The sequence below is a fragment of the Peromyscus leucopus genome, chromosome 5 (assembly GCF_004664715.2).
Source record: "Peromyscus leucopus breed LL Stock chromosome 5, UCI_PerLeu_2.1, whole genome shotgun sequence".
In the NCBI taxonomy this organism is placed as follows: Eukaryota; Metazoa; Chordata; class Mammalia; order Rodentia; family Cricetidae; genus Peromyscus; species Peromyscus leucopus.
Window position 1 is genome coordinate 113,285,675 of NC_051067.1, and position 21,266 is coordinate 113,306,940.

General features: G+C 41.4%; 1 protein-coding gene across 3 annotated transcripts in view; it reads right to left on the reverse strand.

The window, feature by feature from the left end:
* Nucleotides 1-380: 380 nt before the first annotated feature.
* Nucleotides 381-21,266, reverse strand: part of Rfwd3 (ring finger and WD repeat domain 3) — a 34,281-nt gene continuing 13,395 nt past the window's right edge. For all 3 annotated transcript variants that reach the window (XM_037206280.1, XM_028891055.2, XM_028891054.1), the window contains exons 7-13: nucleotides 15,587-15,701; nucleotides 14,852-15,080; nucleotides 11,483-11,633; nucleotides 8,189-8,365; nucleotides 6,976-7,190; nucleotides 3,721-3,932; nucleotides 381-2,374 (exon numbers count right to left, since the gene is read on the reverse strand). In XM_037206280.1, the coding sequence (XP_037062175.1) occupies nucleotides 2,231-2,374; nucleotides 3,721-3,932; nucleotides 6,976-7,190; nucleotides 8,189-8,365; nucleotides 11,483-11,633; nucleotides 14,852-15,080; nucleotides 15,587-15,701 (1,243 nt within the window). In that variant the 3' untranslated portion in view covers nucleotides 381-2,230. The remainder of the gene's footprint in view (nucleotides 2,375-3,720; nucleotides 3,933-6,975; nucleotides 7,191-8,188; nucleotides 8,366-11,482; nucleotides 11,634-14,851; nucleotides 15,081-15,586; nucleotides 15,702-21,266) is intronic.

The following is a 21,266-nucleotide window of genomic DNA, read 5'->3' on the forward strand; positions in this document are numbered from 1 at the left end:
AAAGGCAGCTTCCAATTAGCAACAGCAAAAAAGAACTGGCAGCTGGAGCCTCACCAGTTTAGGTAAAATATTTACATTGGGCACAGTGGAGCACACCTGCAAGTACACCCCGGTGCTTGGCAGCTTAGGTAGAAGCAAGGCCAGGCTTTCCTATGTGGGGAGTTACGGTCCAGCCTGTGCTACTGGCTCGGGAGCAGTAAATTAGACAAGTAAAGAAACAGTGAATTAAATGTTACTTCAGCTCTAGGGACATCCTGTGTAATTTATGTCCAGTACTGGATGAGATGGAGAACATACTAGAGTAAGATTATACTCCCCTTCCCAACTCCCACGAGGCAGGTATACTCCTGCCTCTACTAGACACAGGCAGAAGACACGGGTTGGTGTTACACATGGCAGATTCTTTATTTTGCTAACTTTACAACAAACAATGAAACACGGCAATATTCAGAAATCCCAATGTATTATGACAAGACTTAAAAACAAACATCCTGCTGGTGCTAAGAAGATTAGAGGCTGGGTCTAGAGATGAAGTTTCTTGCAAGTAATGGTGGGGGCAGGGTAAGGTTTTCTTTAGATAATCAGTCCAGCATGTGAATCTGCTTCCAGAACACAGATCTGGGTTTCTGATACAGCTCAGTGATAGAGCAAAAAACAAGCGAGAGACCCTGGCACCTTCCTACCTGAATCCAATTTTATTGTAGAAATGCAAAAAGTGGCAAGGCTTGATATTGATTTGCTTTAGCTTCTGTGGTAGTAAATCTCCCCAGTCAGCCTTAGTTAAACATTCTTCAAGGCAAGTCAAATCTTAACCCTTCCCCAGGCAAACCTGACACCCCCAGCTTTCTCTGTGGCCAGCTGCTGAAGTTACTCGAGTTCTATTTAATTTAAATCCTATCCTGCCCCTGAAGCTCCAGGCTTACTTAGGCAGTTACTTTTAAAAGGGAGGGAGGGAGGGGGGCTTTCCCCCAAGCTGTGGAAGCTGACATTTTTAAAGCTTTAAAATTAAAAACACAAACAACACCCCCCCCCCAAAAAAAAAAACCCAAGAATCTTCAAATAGAAGGTTTCATTAAATACATACAGCCACAATTTGGAACCCTGGGAAAAGTAACCTTAACAATTCCTTGCTGTTAATAACGATCCCCCAAACAGCTCAGGACTTTGATAGGTAGGACAGAACTTTTATTATTAAAAAGGATAGTGCCTCACCAACAAAAACTTGAGACAGCCATGTTGTTTACACTTTGAGACAAGGTATTCTAGGGGCAGTGGTATAGTGGAGTAGCCTAAGGCAAAGTAGACAAAGGAACCTGAGCATAATAATTCTAAATGCTGGACAGTTCAGGACCAGCAGAAGGAAGTTTCTAAGTGTCATCCTTTCTGTCATCCATAGGTCTAACCACTCACTCCTATCTTCCTGAGAATAACCACTTTACTGGTTGGGAGGCAAATCAAAATTGGGAGGCAAATCAAAGGAACTCAGAATCAAACATTTCACATGGGAAGGAAGCCTTTACCTGGGCTGGGAACTGTATGTCTTTAAGCACTGGCCTGGTGGGGAATAAAAACCCCTGAGGAGTCTAAGTAGAAAAATCTAAATTTTTCACAATTGTTCAAACAACTAGTCCTTTCCTTTATCTGTTACAGTGATCACAATGAACTTAATGCACACAAGATTTAGCTGCTGGCTCTACACATTGCTAGCTGGTCAGCTACCTCCATCATTGGACTTGTCAACATTCTAGTAGGCATGTGTACCTGGAATGTAACTGTTGTTGCTACAACACACACCACAGGTGAAGTGCCAGACACTGGGGGCAGACAGCGCAGGGGTGTAGGTGAGATCAAGTCATTAAAAGGTTATGAGCACTCAAACTTGAAAATAAGTCAAATTCTACCCAAGACAATTCAGGCTGGTTGGGTATCACAGCCCCAAAATGCTGTGCACACTCACATCCTAAATAACAGTTAGTTGAGAGGACGGTAAGATCCTGCAGAATTTAAATAAAGAATTTTCAGGCAAGATTCACAAAGGTACTTTTTTTGGTGCAAATAGCATACACAATCTTAGTGTCTCCATGACCTAGAATCACATTAATCCAAATGAACCCATGATCCAAAAGTTCTAGTTACAACATACAAACAGGTATCTTGTTCAGGGCTACTAGGTGCTAAAAACCTACTTAACATTAACCAGCAGCGTGTCTGGAAGGTCTCGAGACCACGCTCACTCCCATTTATAAAAATTGACAGCCTTCTCAGTTAAGGTGGCCAAGTAGTTGTTCTGATTTGCTTCAAACGGGCAGATGTCCAAGACAGGTTGATCAGTCTTCAGGTCCTGCAGCAATGAGCCACTGCCACCATTCCACAACTTAAAAACAGCAAGCAGAAACAGTCAGCAGCTAGTCAGCCCCGGCGGGGACAACAGTCTCTAATGTTAGCTTAGCACTGTACAAAACTAGCACCCCCTACGCTTGACAAGCAAGTCAAGGACTCTTTTCTTTCACCTATGTGCTAGAAGTCTTCTAGATACTGTCTCTTCTAGACAGAAGAGTCAATAAGACCACTATCTCTATCCTCAAAGTTATATTTAAAAATATATATTAATTTAATTATGTGTGTCTATATGGGGTACCTGTAGAAGAATGTGGATCTCCTGGAGTTGAAATTACAGCTGGCTGTGAACCTCCTAATTTAGGTGTTGGGAACCAAACTTGGATCCTCCAGAAGAGGACTCTAACAGACTCCTAACTGCTGAACAATCTCTCCAGCCATGGAACATACATTCTAGCAAGTGTTTTCTTTCCTAGAACATTTATTACAAGAAACTTGTAAAGTATCTAAAATAGGGCCAGTGAGGTAGCTCAGTGAGAAAAACAACTTGCCATGCAAGTCTGTTGAGTTAGATGCCCAGAACCCAGGTAAAGGTGGAAGGAGAACCACGTCTACACACTTGTTCTACGACCTCTACCTGTGCACTGGAGTACACCCCCCAACATCATATGCTACAGTTTTTAACACTTGAGGTATGTCAGGCATGCCTTTAACTCCAGCATTTAGAAGGCAGACACAAGCAGATCTGAGTTTGAGGCCAGCAAGATCTATAGTGAGTATACAATGAGACCCTGGCTCAAAAATAAAATATATTAAAGTAACAATAAACCACCACCAGACTCACTCTTCTCTCTTCTCCCGCCCTCGACAGGGTCTCACCGTGCACTGGCTGGCTTTGAATGTCTGCCTTACCTCCCAAGGTCTTGTACTACAGGTATGTCCTGCCTTGCCTGGCTTTTTACATGAGCACTAGGGAATCCAGGTCTTCATGTTTTCATGGCAAGTACTTTACATTTTACCAAATGAGCCAACTTCCCAGGAAACTTCGTAAGTACATGGATGTTTTAACAATCCTGCTTTCTTCCCTTTACTTTTACTAGTACTTCATATTGTTTAACACCTATGGTACAATCATTACATACCAGTGATAGTTTTGGGTGTACACATGTATATATTTATATGTGTGCCCCTGCTTGGCTTGTGCGTTTAGAAACCACGGGCATCTTCTGGTATTGCTCTCTGCCTTATTACCTTTAGACTGGTGTGGTGGTGGCTGGGACTGACTCCTTCATATATGCTAGGCAAGTGCCTTCTTGCCACTAGGCTAGGCCTGGGCCCTCAAACCCCAAACGATTTTTAAATACAAAATAAAAACAGGCTCACCAGGACAGACTTGGATGCTTCATCCCCAGTACACACTAGGAGATTGCCATCATTCTCTGGGCTTTGGAAGATGGCATTTTTGGTCAAAAGTTTGCAAGTGGGTCCCCCAAGGAACGTTTGCACAGGAAGGCAGGAACAAACTGGTTCTCCAGCATCATCTAGTTTGTAAGACATCTCCAATAGCACATTTCGTATGGTGTTGTGGCTTTTATCTATGAGATAGAGCAATTGGTGTTACCTCATGGAGATGATACAAAAGAAATTAAGTACCTGAACCTCAAATACTTACAACCTAGCTGGGGAAAAAAACTAAATACATTAAACCCACAAGACCGACAAAGCAAATACAACACAGCACCAATGAAATTCAGAAGCCTGGACTAGGATAAAGGAAGTTGCTAGGAGGTATCTTTCTGTACACTGAAAATATGGTGTTCCTATTGGTTAATAAAGCTGCACTGGCCTATGGCAAGGCAGCTTAGAGGCAGGTGGAAAAATCCAAGGAGAGAGATAGGAAAAGAGAAAGGCAGAGTCTAGCCACCACGAAGTAAGATGTGAAAATACCTGTAAGCCACGGCCACATGGCAACTTATAGATCAATAGAAATGGGTTAAGTTAGAAGAGCTAGTTAGAGAGAAGCCTGCCATAGGCCATACAACTGACAATTAATATTAAGCCTCTGAATGGTTATTATGTAAGTGGCTGCAGGACTGTGGGTGAGAGATTTATCCCGGTCATGTGGCTGGGAGGGACTGGAGAAACCTTTTGACTACAGGAAGTTATCTGCAATAGGTTTTTCCTACTTGAGAAACAACTCTAGAAATGCACTGGTTTTGTATAATCATTGTATCTTCTGAGACTTCCTGGGGAATTTATTTTTCAAGTATTCTAAGTACTCCATTAGCTATAATAAGTAGAGTTACCTCAGGTACTTCTGAGAGACAAACGCTGGGGGGAAAATGGGACTCCCCCCTTCCAGCTTTATTATCTATTTTTATTTTATTTGCATTGGTGTTTTGCCTGCATGTATGTCCATATGAGGGTGATGAGTCCCCTACAACTGGAGTTACAGACAGTTGTGAGCTGCCACGTGGGTCCTGGGAATTGAACTCAGGTCCTCCAGAAGAGCAGTCAGTGTTCTTAACTGCTAGACGACCTCTCTAGCCCCGACCTTCAAGCTTTCTATGTAAGTCTGAGCATGATTTGTAAGAACCAAAAGGCCAGAAGTAACTGTAACAGTTTCCCAAATAAAACAAATGTGCAGTGATGAGATCTACCCACAAGTGGGCACTTTGACGGTCAACGTGACAAACCTGACAATCCACCTTGGAACCCAGTTTTAGGCCTGACTTAAAATAAAATAAGTGGCCGGGCGGTGGTGGCGCACGCCTTTAATCCCAGCACTCGGGAGGCGGAGCCAGGAGGATCTCTGTGAGTTCGAGGCCAGCCTGGTCTACCAAGTGAGTTCCAGGAAAGGCGCAAAGCTACACAGAGAAACCCTGTCTCGAAAAACCAAAAAAAATAAAACAAAATAAAATAAGTGTACACAGAGGCTTCTCCATTAGCCAGGCATGGTGAGTCAATAATTCCAACACTTCAGAGACTGAGGCTGAAGGACTGATACAAGTTTGAGGTTGGTGGTACTATAGAGAACCAAGAGTACACACAGTAAGACTGTCTCAAAAAATCATAAAATGAAAAAATAAAAATATGTGAGTGGTTGGTTGTTTGCTATATATTCCACTTGTTCTTCATCTAAGTCAAAATTCAACACATTCTAAAATTGTTGATCACAAATAAGACACAATGGTTGATGTCAGTCATAGAAATAAGTTCCCCTATTCATGTTTTCTTTAAACTAGCCAATTCCCTCCTCCCCCTGAAAGTTTAAAGGACAGTGTCCAAAAGCCTTAATAAAGACAGTCTTACAAGCTCTCTTTTTCCCCCCCTCTAGACCCACTGATGGAACTTATATACCCCAGATGGCTCCTTCTTGTTCCCAAGGGCCCTACAAAGTATGCTCTTTTCCTTGGAGCTTTAAGTAGTAAACTTCCTTTTGTTATCTTATGAGTTTTGATGTGCTGCCTGTGTCTCACCTATCTTCTTAAAAAAAAAAAAAATTAGCCTGGCGATGGTGGCGCACGCCTTTAATCCCAGCACTTGGGAGGCAGAGCCAGGCGGATCTCTGAGTTCGAGGCCAGCCTGGTCTACAGAGTGAGCTGCAGGACAGGCACCAAAACTACAGAGAAACCCTGTCTCCAAAAACAAAAAACAAAACAAAACAAAAATTATTATGTATACAGTGTTCTGTCTGCATGTATGCCTGTGCACCTGAAGAGGGCACCATATCTCATTATGGATGGTTGTGAGCCAGCATGTGGTTGCTGGGAATTGAACTCAGGACCTCTGGAAGAGCAGCCAGTGCTCTTAACCTTTTAGCCATCTCTCCAACCCCAGTATCTACCTTCTGATCTGGTCGGGGTTCTCAGACAATAGCTGTCTAGGTAGGAATAAATTGGACTCAGACCAGGTAAGAGTCACAACAAAGGTATCAACAAATTTCCTGTGAGAGAGACACCTAGTTACAGGTCAGAATTTCAGATATTAGGTGCCTGTCAGAACAAAGACATACCATAACTAATCATTACTACATATCTAGAATCCCATTAGAGCAGGGCTAGAATTTACAGCCGCTCTCTTGAGATCTCAAGACCAAATTAAAAAGGCAAACCCTCATTAAACTGACCACCAACATGGTTCATCAGGAATACAGATTTTTTTTTAAAGGTGAGAACAAAACAAGCCTGTAAATTTAATAGCTGTTCAGAGTTCTATCCCTAGATTTGGAGATGGTGAAGTTCATCTGCCTAGACAGTCCCACAAAGCCATGACTGTCAGTCTTAACTTTGCTGGCCTCAAAAATGGAACAACTAAAAACCTGCTCTGGTATTAGGCTGTTTCCACCTGGACCTTTTTCTTAGGTGACATGAGGAGCAGATGGAAGTGACCTGAAGGTGAGTGCAATGGACTCCAGAAGCACAAGGCAGAGAGCTTCCCAATACACGGTAGGGAAGTGGACTGACTCTGGAGGAAACGGGAGCCATCATTTCCACTGTAGTACCAACGGTTTCAACCCACCCCGCCTGTCAGCCTTGGAGAGGCTTACCAAAGCCACTCAAAGGGAAATGTCTTCTTTCCTGTACAAATCTCCCCCAACCACCAAAATAGCAGGTCCCCAAGAACTTCAGAACTCACCAGGCCTGTAAGTCACAAGGCAGTGTCGAGTGCTGCTCTCTGTCTGAAAGTCTACAAAGCCCCCTGGCTCCAAGGACAGCACATGAGGCTTATGAGAAAAATCTGTTTTTAGCTCCCAGAAGGACGCATTCTCCAAGGTTCCAGCCAGCACCCCACCATAAGGAAATGCAGCCACAGCAGCTCTGGGTAAGTATGACAGAGATACCAAAGGACATCTGAAGGCAAAAAAGAAAACCATGACACACATTCCAAATCCAATACTTTGGCTGCTCCAGACCTCATGACCAGGAAACCTGGGCCACATTCCCATCTCAATAGAAGTCAAACAGAAGGGTGAATATCTTCCTGTACTATGTAAAAACAATTAGCTATCGCTATAGGAAAAGAAAAAGGAAATACACATAACATTCTGAATCTACCTTCAACAGGATACATTAGATACTCCAAAAGAAAGTCCTGTAACAAAAACAGCCCAAAGCAACCACATTTTAACTCAGAAAAAAGATCATTTTTTTTTCTAAATTTCTCACCATAAACTCATAACCATTCTTCTGCCTCAGCGCGCCACCCCCCAAGTTCTTGGATTGTAGATATAAGCAACCAGCATTGGTTAGACTTTCTTCTTATTCTTCCTCCCTTTTTTTTTAAAAAAAAAAAAAAAAGAGAGAAAGGGTTTCTTTGTATATCCTTGGCTGTCCTGGAACTTTCTCTGGAACTTGCTAGCCTCCAACTCAAGAGATCAGCCTGCTTCTGCCTCCTGAGTGCTGGGTGGGATTAAGGGTGCTGTGCCCCCCCCCCCCCGCCTTTGGTTAGATCTTCTAAATTTCCATCTGCAAGTTTATGAACATTATATGCTAAGAATCCTTTCACAAACACTACCCTGCAAGCTATGTTCCTATTAATTTAATTATGCAGAAGTTACCAAACCAAACACTTTATTTTGGTATTTCAAGACAGGGTTTCTCTGTGTAGTCCCGACTGTCCTAAAATTCGCTCTGTAGATCAGGCTGTACTCGAACTCAGAGATCTGTCTGCTCCCCAAGTGCTGGTATACGCTACCATACCCTGCCTCAAATTCTATTGCTTCTGAAGTGATGAAAGTACTAGATCTTAGACTGGTGGTCAATTGTTGCGACACTCCGAGGAATGAACTAATATAGTAGTAATTTAAAAGAATGCTGTTGTGATCTACATAAAAATTAGTTTTTCCTACCTGGCTTTCTGAGGAACTAACTCCTGTATATAGGCATTTGTGTTCCGTAGGTCATATATCAGAATTGAACCATTGGCCAGGCCAGCATAGATGTAATTGTTTTCATCAAGACACCAGCAACAGCTCCAAACAGGACGTCCAGTATTGTAAGTCTGCACCACAGTATTTGTTTCTAGGCTGGAGTTATAAGAGATTTTTACCACTTTATATTAAGAAAATCATGTATACAATGCTGATAATGTTGAGTAATAAAACATTTAACAAAGTAATATTTATTGAGAATATATCCGCACCCTAAACTATCTGGATTTCATATTTCCTCTGGGAACTGCATAGTTCTCAATTCCAAAACACTTGTGTTTTCTGGTCTGCAGACTTAATTCTTGAATTATAATGAAGTAAAAGGGTAAGCTGAAGAAATACACAAACGATACATTCCATTCTCTATTGAATTACTTTATAATTAACTGTCACACAGATAATCAGTAAGTAATACAAGAAAGTAGAAAATATAAGGGAAACCAAAAATTATAATCCAACCACCCAGAAGCAGCCGTTAACACTGTGTAACAGCACCCCCACCCTAAACGCACACACTTTTTGTGGTGGTAGTCAATGAACCTAGGGACAAATGCCTGGTAAGCAAGCAGTCTGTCACTAAGCTACAGCTCCAGTTTGTCCCTGCCCTTACTGTTGTTTTGAGATAGGGTCTCACTATGCAACCCTGGCTGCCCTAGAACTTGCTGAGTAGACCAGACTGGCCTTGGACTGTGATCTTACTTTTGCCTTCCAAGGACTTGGGCCAAAGATGTGTGCCACCCTGTCTGGCCCCCTTTTAATTATTTAATTTATATATATATATATACTTAAACTATAAAATTACTACTGTTTAATATGTATGGGTGTTTTGCCCACAGGCAAGTCTGTATACTATATGAGTACCCTTCCTGAGGAGGCCAGAAGGAGTTTTAAATCTCCTGGAATTGGAATTAAGACAGTTGTAAACTGCATGTGGGGGCTGGGAACTGAGCCTAGGTCATCTGGAAGGGCAGTCAGTGCTCATCACTACCAAATCATCTTTCTAGCATACCTTCACCCATTTTAAAAAGATTTTATTTGGGAGCTGGAGAGTTGACTCAGTGGTTAAGAACACTGGCTGTTGTTCCAGAGGATCCAGGTTCAATTCCTAGCACCCACATGGCAGCTCACAACTGTCTGTAACTCGTTTCAGGGGATCTGGCATCCTCACACAGACATACATTTAGGCAAAAAACAAATGTACATGATGAAAAAAATCTTTAAAAAATTTTATTTGTGTATGTCTTTGCATAGATGCCATAGGAGGCCAGAAGAGGGTATTGGGCCCCTGAAACTGGTCTTCGAGCTGCTCAATGCTGACTACTAGGAAATGAACTAGCCATCTCTTTAGTACCCATTCCTATCCTCATCTAAAACATACACACACACACACACACACACACACACACACACACACACACACCCCATATATGTGTGTGAGAACGTGGATGCATGCATGCCACATTGTACGTATAGAGTTCAGATAATAACTTTTTGGAGTGGTTCTCTCCCCCAATCATGGGTTCAAGTCATTAAGTTTCTGTAGTAAGTGCTTTTATATAAGCCAAGCCTTCCCTAGGGTTCCTCCTGCCTAATATCATGCTTATGAGGCATGTGTTCTACCACCGAGTTACTACACAACCCTATCCCCCAACTTTTTGTTGTTGTTTTTTGAGACAGGTTTTCACTATGTAGTCCTGGCTGTCCTGGAACTCATTCTGTAGACCAGGCTTGCCTTAAACTCAGAGATCCACCTGCTGCCTCTGCCTCTGGTGGGATAAAAGGCAGGTGCTGCCTCCAACTGCCTCCCTTAAAGAGTCAAGAGGAATAGAAAGCTAGCTAGAAAAGAATGGATCACACTCAAGTCTGGCTTATACTACTAATGATCTAGGGAGCAGAACTGGAATAAGCAGTCCTGAGCTGTTGTGGCAATTCTATGTTACAAGGCATTAATGATCCCTCCACATCATTATCCCAACATCTACAGAACATTGCTCTCATCCACACAGTTTAATATGGATTTTAAAAATATATAATTTTAGGGGTTGGAGAGATGGTTCAGTAGTCCAGATCACTTGTTGTAGAGGATCTGGATTTAGTTCTTAGCACTTACATGGTGACTAGCAACCATCTATAACTCCAGTTCCAGAGGACCTGATGGCCTCTGCAGACACTATATTCAGGTGGTGCACAGTCATCCAACAGGGCAAAACACCCACACACATAAATAAAAGTGAGTATTTTTTTTTAAATGGAATTTTAAAGAATTAGGACAACCCAGCCTTTGGTGAAGACCTGAAACACCAGCTATTCAAAAGGTTGAAGAAGGACAATTCCAAGGTCAAGGCTAGCCTAGGTCAATTACTAAACCTCATAGTAAGAAATAAAAATGGATGGATAGTGCCATGATAAAATGCTTGTCTGGCATATTCCAGACCCAGGTTCAATTTGTAGCACTACAAAAACTAACAGATTCAGGTCACTCACTACACATTAATTTAGTGACCTACTATGTCACTTTTATTTTCTGTCTCATTCATCTTAGGCTGACCTTGGGTCTCAATCTTCCTGTCTCCACCATTCAGGTGATGGGATTAGAGGTATCTGCTATCACACTCAGCTTTATGTTCACTTTTCTGTTGTTCTTCTAACTCTGTAGTTCAAGCTGTCCTCGAATTCTCTATGTAGTCCAGATTGGCCTCAAACATATGGTAACCATTATGCCTCTCAGGATCCCAAGTGCTTGGATTACATGTTTCAATCACCACATAGGGTTCATGCACATTTATTTATTTATTTATTAAAGATTTTATTTACTTATTATGTACACAATGTTCTGCCTACATGCATGCTTGCAGGCCAGAAGAGGGAACCAGATCTCATTACGGATGGTTATGAGCCACCATGTGGTTGCTGGGAATTGAACTCAGGACCTCTAGAAGAACAGCCAGTGCTCTTAACCACTGAGCCATCTCTCCAGCCCCTACTTTTATTTATTTTGAGACAGTCTCTCTATATAGCCCTGGCTGCACTGGAACTCACTATGCCTAAAACTCAAGAGATCTGTCTGACTCTGTTTCTTGGGTGCTGGGATAAAAGGCATATGCCTGTTGCATATATACTTTTAAAAGGAGACAATGCCTCAGATCAATAAGAGAATTAAGAATAATTTGATGCACAATGGCCCAGGCCGAATCTTACCCTTGATTCACTTACCTGGTCAATTTAATAGTATTGTCAAAGGAAGCAGAGAGCAGAAGGCCTTTGGATCGACTGCTGAAAGCTAATCCACGTATTTGTTTGGCATGCATAGGAATATACTGACTGCTTTTCATGTTGGCAGTACTCAACATCTTAACACCAAAGCCTACCAAAGAAGAGAGTTCAAAAAAGGCACATAGAAGTAAATTATGGCAAAATCGAACTATTTTTTAAAAGTAGTTAGCACCTTTGCTTATCTTTCTTAGAATCCAAGTCCTTAGAAAACAGCTAGTCAACTGGGCGTTGGTAGCACATGCCTTTAATCCCAGCACTTGGGAGGCAGAGCCAGGCGGATCTCTGTGAGTTCAAGGCCAGACTGGTCTACAGAGTGAGCTCCAGGACGGGCACCAAAACTACACAGAGAAACCCTGTCTCAGAAAAAAAAAAAAAAAAAAAGAGAGAGAGAAAAGAAAAGAAAAAAAACAGCTAGTCAAATAATGAAAATGAATATTCCCCAGGTTTATCCAACCCCACCCTCGCTCCGATTTGAGACAGTTTCTCTGTATTGCCCTGGCTGTCCTGGAACTTGCTCTGTCTTGAACTCAGAGATCTGCACGTCTTTGCCTTGAATGCTGGGATAAAAAGGCCACCATGCCCAGCACTCCAGGATTATACCTTTTAAAAAAGCAAAATCCATTTCAAATATCCATCAATAAATAGATGAATAAACAAATCTACAATGTACACATACAATGAAATACTACCCAGCAATACACTATTAATTTACATAAAAATATGGGTCTTAAAAACAAACCAAAAAAGCTGGGTGGTGGTTGCATTCCAGGATAGCCAAGGCTACACAGAGAAACCCTGTCTTGAAAAACCAAAAACCAACCAACCAAACAAACAAAAAAGGCATATGACTGTATGATGCCATTCATATACTGTTCAAGAACATGCAACACAGTAACAAAAGGCATATCAGTGCCTGCCTATGAGTGAGAAGAGATTAAGGATAGGTAAAAGATTACAAAACTCATCAAAGCTACTTTAAATACGTACAATTTTATTTTACAAGTTATATTTCAGTAAAGCTGTTGGGACAGTTGGGCATGGTAGGATATCACTACAGTCCTAGCATTTGGAAGGGAGATAAAAGAGCAATATTGGGAAGCTGGAAAGAGAACTCAGGAATTGGGTTCAATTCCCAGCACCTACATGGCAGCTCACACCTGTCTGTAACTCCAGTTCCAAGGCTTCTGACAACCTCATACAGACATACATGCAGCCAAAACAACAATGAACGTTAAGATAAAAATAAACTCTCTCTCTCTGTGTGTGTGTGTGTGTGTGTGTGTGTGTGTGTGTGTGTGTGTGTATTTTAAAGCAGCCTGGCAGTGATGGTGCACCCACTTTTAATCCCAGCACTTGGGAGGCAGAGGCAGGCAGATCTCTGTGAGTTCGAGGCCAGCCTGGGCTGCATAGCTCCGGGACACCAGGGCTACACAGAGAAATCCTTGTCTCTAGAAAAACAACAACAGACAATTGAGGCCAGCCTGGTCTACATAGTAAGACTCAGTCTCAAATAGCCAAAATAAATTAAGTTGTCTAGACAAATATTAAGCATAATTTATCTACAAGAGCGATAATTCAAGATGTACGAGGGATATGAGCAATAAAGAACAGAGACAAGGGGTTGGAGAAACTAGGATGGCAATTTTTTTTTTAAAGATTTGTTTTATTTTATGAGTATGGGTGCCTTACCTATATGTATGCATGTGCACCACATGCGTGTCTGGTACCCACAGAGGTCAGAAGAGGGCACTGGATCCCTTGGAACTGGAGTTATGGATGTTGGTTGTGATCCATCATGTGGGTGCTAGGATCTGAACCAAGCAGCCAGTGCTCGTAGCCACTGAGCCAACTCTCCAGCCCTGGCAAGCTTTATTTTTAATATTTATATTTTGCTTTGCCTGCACATATGATGTGTACCGTGTGCATGTCTGGTGCCCTTGGAGGACAGAAAAAGGGTGCCAGATCTCTTGGAACTAGAGTTACAGTTTATGATGGTTGTGAGTTGCCTTATGTGTGGCTGGGAATTGAATCAGGGTCCTCTGGAAGAACAGTTAATGAACTTGACTGCTCTTAACCTTCTCTCCAGTTCCAACTTTATTACTTATGTATGTTTGTCTCTGTGTGGGTATATGCACATGAATGTGGGTGCCCATAGAAGCCAGAAGAGCCAATAGATTCCTTGGAGCTGGAACTGGAATTATAGGTGATCGTTATGGGACACCTAACGTGAGTGCTAGGCTTTGAACTCTGGAACTCCAAAAGAGTACCTACCACTTTCCTGTCTGAAAGAACAGCAAGTGTTCTTAACCACTGAGTTATCTCTTCAGCCCCCCATTAATATATATTAATAAAATGACTATTATATTCCTGAAATTCCAAAATATTAAATTTTGTTTAAATTTGAATTAGTCTCTGGAATAGTTTTTGCAAAACTCTTAAATGAATCTGTACAGTAAATGAGATACACAGGGAATATTCTCCTTGGACTACATCAATGACCCACACTTCCACATTCACATGATTATCAGTTATTTCTACGTTCTTTTTTTTTTAATATTTATTTATTATGTATACAGTGTTCTGCCTGCATGTCTGCCTGCAGGCCAGAAGAGGGCACCAGATCTCATTACAGATAGTTTTGAGCCACCATGTGGTTGCTGGGAATTGAACTCAGGACCTCTGGAAGAGCAGCCAGTGCTCTTAACCACTGAGCCATCTCTCTAGCCCTATTTCTACATTCTTGATGAATGAATTTGCAAAATAAAAGCAACAGACATGAAAGAATTTTTTTAAAGGAAGGCAACAGCCTGTGCAGTGATAAAAGTACTATTTGTAGCTGAAAGAGACATTTTTTGTTTGTTTGAAACAGGGTCTCACTATATAGACCACAGTGTCCTCAAACTTCTGCCTCAACCTCCTGAATTCTGAGACTACAGGTATATGTGTGTGCCAATAGATCTAGCTATGAAAGATATGTTTTTTGTTTGTTCTGAGACAGGGTCTCTTTATGTAGTCCTGGCTTTCCTGAAACTTGCTGTGTAGAAGAGGCTAGCCTGGCCTGGAACTCATAAGGATCTGTCTGCACTTGCCTGTCAGGTACTGGGATTAAAGACATGTGCCACTATGAAAGGCATCTTTGTAGCACCCAAAGTACTTGCATTCAATTTACAGGGAACTGACAGAAAAAAATTAAGGAGACAGCCTGTTTTCAGTGTTTAATCACTACTGAGCCCAAGATTCTTCAAAAACAGAAGAGAAGCAAGTAGTATCTAACAATGAACACAAAAGATGAGGTTGTGAATTGTTTACCTGGAATGAAGGAGGACTGAGGAGAAGGCTGTGATACCACTAGGCAGCTCAAACCATCCGAGTAGGCCATGATTCGGCAGTTCCCTGTCTGCGACACTGTGAACGTCTTCTGAAAGTGGTATTTACGCTGGCTCTGGCTGGAGGGCAAGCAGTTCCCGCACCGTGCTTGGGAGCCCCGGTGCTGCTGCATAACTTGGTTCTGATGCCGCATAATAAGGGTTTCTAACGACTACAAGGAAACAGACTGTAAATGAAAGCTTTTATTTCCTCCTCAAGAGTGGTTTAATGTTTTAATGTTTAATGCATTGATGTTTGCCTGCATGTATGTCTGTATGAGGGTGTCAGGTATCCTGGAACTGGAGTTATAGACAGTTGTGAGCTGCCATGTGGGTGCTAAGATTTAACCTAGGTTCTCTCCAGCCAGGGCTCTTAACTGCTCAGTCATCTCTCCAGCCCCCAATTATGATTTCTTGCCAATCATGAAAACGTTACCATGAACCTTAAAGAACTGCATTTCAGAGTATTTCCCCAAGTGACTGAAATGAAGAATGCAGAAAACTATCAAACATTGATAGTCCTTAGTGGCTGCACTGTGTCTAAAGCCCTCACAGAATTCATAGAAATTTGGGTTTTTGGGCAAACTGAGATCAACTTATGTAATTTGATTCCTCTTAAGTTGCTCTTCTCTTTATTTCTGGCTTTAAAATGTTTTTGAATTAGAAAGGACAAACTCACCTGGACACGGCTATTGAGTTTAGTGCATTTATCAATGAGAACCTGAAGCTGGAGCCGGCACTGAGCAGATTCTAACTCTGCCTGCTTCCTGAGCATTTGCTCATTCAGTAAGTCACTAGAAGGGAAAAGCCAGAGGCAGATGAGTATCAGGAAAGCTACAGAAGACATCCCAGTGTAAGAAGGAACCGAATGAAGCCATTCTGGATAGAACTTCCATTTTGCATAAGGGTCAAATAAGGTTTAATTTCCCAAGACCTCCCCACACTCCCTGGGTAACTGACATCCTAGTTGGTAAGTTGAGACAAGAATGGCAGGAAAGCCACCTGACCACATTTGATTAAACCAACCAATGAAAAGAAGATACGTGTACCACAGAGATACGTTCCTAGGAAAGTCCCTATGCCCGAATCCTGATTGGTGAAAAATGTAGTTGTAGATGGATCAGGGCTGCAGAACAGGCTTGGAGCTGAACTGCGACCCCAAGCCAGAATGTTACAAAGCCTTTAAATGTGAACCTTGGCGCATACACACACACACACACACACACACACACACACACACACACACACACACACAGCCTCACCCTCTCCTTAGTTGCTGGCATTACAGGAATGTGCCACCATATTTGGTCTAATCTGATTTTTTTTTAGATGTATTTATTTATTATGTATACAGAAGAGGGCACCAGATCTCATTATAGATGGTTGTGAGCCACCATGTGATTGCTGGGACTTGAACTCAGGACCTCTGGAGGAGCAGTCGGTGCTCTTAACCTCTGAGCCATTTCTCAGCCCCCTGATTTTTTTTTGGTCTTAATGCCATCAGGGGATTCTTTTTTAATTTCTCATGAAATAAATAAGGGCAGCATTGTCATTCTAGTTTTTAATCTTCCTCTTTGCTATTTCAGTGATGTAGAATTTTGTTCTAGCTTTTTTGTTTCATATTTTGAAATGTTTAAGTACATGCAAATTTATAATTATATATTGCTATTTTTTATGTCAGTACATACATTTTTGCCTTCATTCTAATCGGCCTTTTGTTAGAATTTGCTTAGTGTAAACTTTTTAAGTTTTAGCTGTTGTACTTCTGTTAGTTTGATTGTTATTTAATTTACATACTTTGTGACAACTAACAGTGGTTTATTTTATTTTACACCAGTTGATAATCTTTTCACATTTAAGTTTAATCTTTTATAATTTGCTTTAGCTCAAGTAATGAGTTGGTCTTTCTCTGACTTTCCTATGCTATTTTCAGTCTCCACTCAGTAGAAGTCAAGTTTCTCAGCTTGTTTGGTCTACAGACTGCAAGGACAGCCAGGACAACTTCGAGACCATCTCAAACAACAACAAACACCTCCACAGTACTTAAAAAGCAGCTTTTTACAGGTTGCCCAGGATGCTCTCAAACAGAACTCATGGGCTACAGTGATTTATCTACCTCCCTTCATCTTCAGAGGTGGCTGGAACTTCAGAAAAGCACAATGCTTAGTTGCTTAGAACTGACTTTTTTAGAAATGCCCCAAAGCAAATGCAGCAAAATGTTAAGATTTGATAGAAGTTGAGTACAAAGGTGACTTAATTTGCTTCCGTTATCTATTTATTAGCCTTTTCATCTATTTATTAGCCTTTTCATAGTTTTTCTTTTTCTGGTTTTTCCTCAGATCCCCTGGAAACGGGGTTACAGGCAGTTGTGAGTTGCCATGTGGGTGCTGGGAACTGACCCACGTCCTCTGGAAGAGCAACCAGTGTTCTTAACCACTGAGCCATCTCTCCAGCCCCCATGCTTGCTTTATTTTTTCTTTTTCTTTCTGTTTTAGGAGTAGGTTTTGAGACAGGGCTTCTCTGTGTAGCCCTGGCTGGTCTCAAGAATCACAGAGATCCATCCACCTGCCTCTGCCTCCTGAGTGCTGGGATTAAAGGCGTGCACCTTTTTATTTTTTTATTCTTTTTTATTCTTCCTAAAGAGGCTAAAGTAAAGTGTTTTTAAAACCTCATGATCCATTGATAGCCATGTGGATGCTTTTGTCTTCATTTTCTGGTGGTACTGTTTCAAATTCAAGGATTTGTACATTCTAGGCTATTCTAGGATAGCACTGAACTATATCCCCAGTGTGATTTTTGCTTTTTAAACACAAGTATGTATTTTAATGAGTGATTTTTATGGTTTGGGGAAACAGGGTTTCACTATATAGTGACTTGAACCTGAAATCTTCTAGCCTCTGTCTCCTTCGTGCAAGGATGATAGGACTTTGCTCCACCAAGAAAACAAAAACAAAAACAAAACTGTGAAGCAAATGAGTAAAAACAAGGAAGGCAATACTAACAAAATGTAGTCATAATGATGTGATGTGTGTGTACTTAAAACATTTTTTGCAATGTCTAATATCACACCACATAGATATCAGTTTATTCAACTAATTAATCTACTTGACCTAGATTATTAACATAAATCATTTTCATTAAGTGAACCTTTGCATATATCCTTTTTAAAAAAAATAACTGCCTGGAGTAAGATAACTGTATTTGTGTTAAACATCTGTAAGTGACATTGTATCATTGCTGTGACTAAATCCTCAACAAGAAACAAGTTGAGGAAAGATCTCTGTGGGCTCAGAGCATGAGGTAACATCATGGCAACTGGTGGCTCTACGAAAGCTCGTTCACACCTCTGCTAACCAGAAAGTCAGGAGGTCAGGCTACAACTTAAGCAGGTTAACTCCTAAGGCCCTCCCTGCTCAGTGAACCATTTCCTTCAGTCAATCTTGGCCTCTTAAAGGTTTCACAACCTCCCAAATGAACACACGTCTGCACTGCCATTTGCTCAACAGTGGACACTTTAAACTTCAGTCGTCCTCTTCTTTCAAGAGAAAGCCTATGTAGCACAGGCAGTTTGGAAATTGCTAGGCATTCTCCCTTTCCTCTTGTTTTTGCCACAGACCCCAGGGCTTTGTGCATGCTAGCCAAGTGCTCTACCACTGAGCTATATGTCCCCAGTCTTGGCCTCAAACTTGTGATTCTCCTGCTTCTATTTCCCATGAATATGTCAGCATTTGAAAAAAAGATTCTTATGATGTGAGAACCGGGTGCTTGTGTGCCCCACTATGTATGTATAGAAATCACAGGATAACTTTACAAGTGGGTTTTCTCCTTCTACTGAAGATTCCAGCTATCAAATTCAGGTCATTAGGCTTGCTTAACAAATGCTTTGATCCACTGAGCCATCTCACAAGCTAATGTACCACCATTTTTAATGTTCTTAAATCATATTTTTTTAGGTTTATTTATTTATTATGTATACAGTGGTATTTATTATGTGTACAGTGTTCTGTCTGCATGTATACCTGCAGGCCAGAAGAGGGCACCATTTCTCATTACGGATGGCTGTGAGCCACCATGTGGTTGCTGGGAATTGAACTCAGGACCTATGGAAGAGCAGCCAGTGCTCTTAACCACTGAGCCATCTCTCCAGCCCCTTAAATCATATTTTAAGTGGTGTTATTAGCAACTATCTAGCACTTACAAAAGCATTTTTTTTTTTTTACAAATACTGTATGTGCAAACTTCACTTAACATCTACAAAGAATGCTGTTTTAAAGGAGAGTGTCACAAATCAAAGAGAACTACTCAGTATGTGCCAAGTAGACTGGTGGTGTGCACTGGAAATTCTAGCACTTGGCAGACTAAGGCAGAAGGATCACTGGAAGTTCCAGGCCAACCTGGGTTAAGAGTAAGACGGTCTCCAAATACAAACAAAACATTAAATATGTTGAATCTTTTTTTCTTTGAGCTTTGGTCTCATGTATCCTAGGCTGACCTTGAACTCTTGATCCTTATGTCTCCTCCTCCCTACTGCTAGAATTACAAACATACGACCTCACCAAGTTTATGTTGTTACGGGGCTTGAATCTGGAGCTTCTGGCACACTAGGCAAGTGCTTCACCAACTAAGATACATGTCAGCTTGGTTTTTATTTGAGATGGATTTTTTTTTCTTTTAAGATTTATTTATCTTCCTTCAATGTATATGAATCTTTGCCTATATGAATCTCCATGTACCATGCACATGTCTGGTGCCCAAAGTCAGAAGGCAGCATTGGATTCCTTGAATCACAGATTCAGGTGGTAGTAAGCCACCATGAGGGTGCTGGGAAATTCAACTCAGGTCTTCTCCAAAAGCAGTTAAGTGCTCTTAACCACTGAGCCATCCATCTCTATAACCCAACATGGGGATTTCTTATACAATTTTCTTTTTAAATTTATGACGGTGGTGGGGCACGCCTTTATCCCAGCACTTGGGAGGCAAAAGGAGGCAGATCTCTGAGCCTGGTCTACAAAGTGAGTTCCAGGACAGCCAGAACTATTACACAGAGAAACCTCGTCTTGAAAAAAACCAAAATAAATAAATAAACAAACAAATAAATTAATTCTTTTGGATGTGTGGGCACGCCTCAGTTTATCTGTATATATTATATGCATACAGTGCCCCATGCAGTCCCGGTGACATTGTCAGATCCTCTGGAACTGGAGTTAAAGATGGTTGTTAGTTGTCCAATGTAGGTGCATGGAATGGAATCTGGCTCCTCTGCAAGGCAGCTAGTGCTCTCAACCACTAGGTGAGATGAGCATAAGCCTATGTAGTACAGGCTGGCCCTGAACTGCTCGACTCAAGCAATCCTCTTGCCTGAGCATCTGAAACTACCATAAGATGCCATAGTGTGCAGCTTCAAACTTAAAAGAGAAAGAAAGAAGAAAAAAAGATAAAGGACTGAGTCTTAGCTGGGCATGGTGGTATATGCCTTTAATCCTAGCACTTGGGGCAGAAGCAGGCAGATCTCTAAGTTTAAGGCCAGCCTGATCTACATAAGTGAGTTCCAGGACAGCCAGAGGTACATAGTAAGAGTCTGTCTCAAAAAAAAAAAAAAAAAAAAAAAAAGGGGCTGGAGAGATGGCTCAGAGGTTAAGAGCACTGGCTGCTCTTCCAAAGGTCCCGAGTTCAATTCCCAGCACCCATGTGGGAGATTACAACCACCTGTAATGAGATCTGGTGCCTGGCCAGCAGGCATATATACAGGCAGAACAGTGTATACATAGTAAATAAATAAATCTTTAAAAAAAAAAAAAAAACATAAACCAAACCAAACCAAAAACCCAAACAAACAAAAAGATGAGTCTTACTATGGCCTGGAGCTCATTATTTGCTCAGACTGGTTTTTCATTTCCCACAATTCTGCATTAGCCTCCAAACTACTAAAATTACCGTGGACAACCATGCCAAACCAGATCTTGACTCAAATTTTTTTTTTATCCCCCAGTGCTCAGATGAAATCCAGGGCCTCGCAATGTTAAGCAAGTGTTCTACCACCAAGCTATACTTCCCACCCTCATCCGCACATTTTTTATTTTTATTTTTTGGAGACATGGTCTATGTAGCCATGACTATCCTAGAACTCTATACAGACCAGGCTGGTCTCAAACTCACAGAAATCTGCCTGCTTCTGCCTCCTGAATACTGGGATTAAAGGTATGTGCCACCACCTCTGGCTCCCAGCCTCACATTTTTAATACTGTATAGACAACAAATCATGCAGAATGTGATTATGTAATAACAGTGTCTAAGATCATAACTTCAATGATCCTCAGAAATCCCAAGTCAGAAGTAAGTAAAACCCCAGGGTCATAACA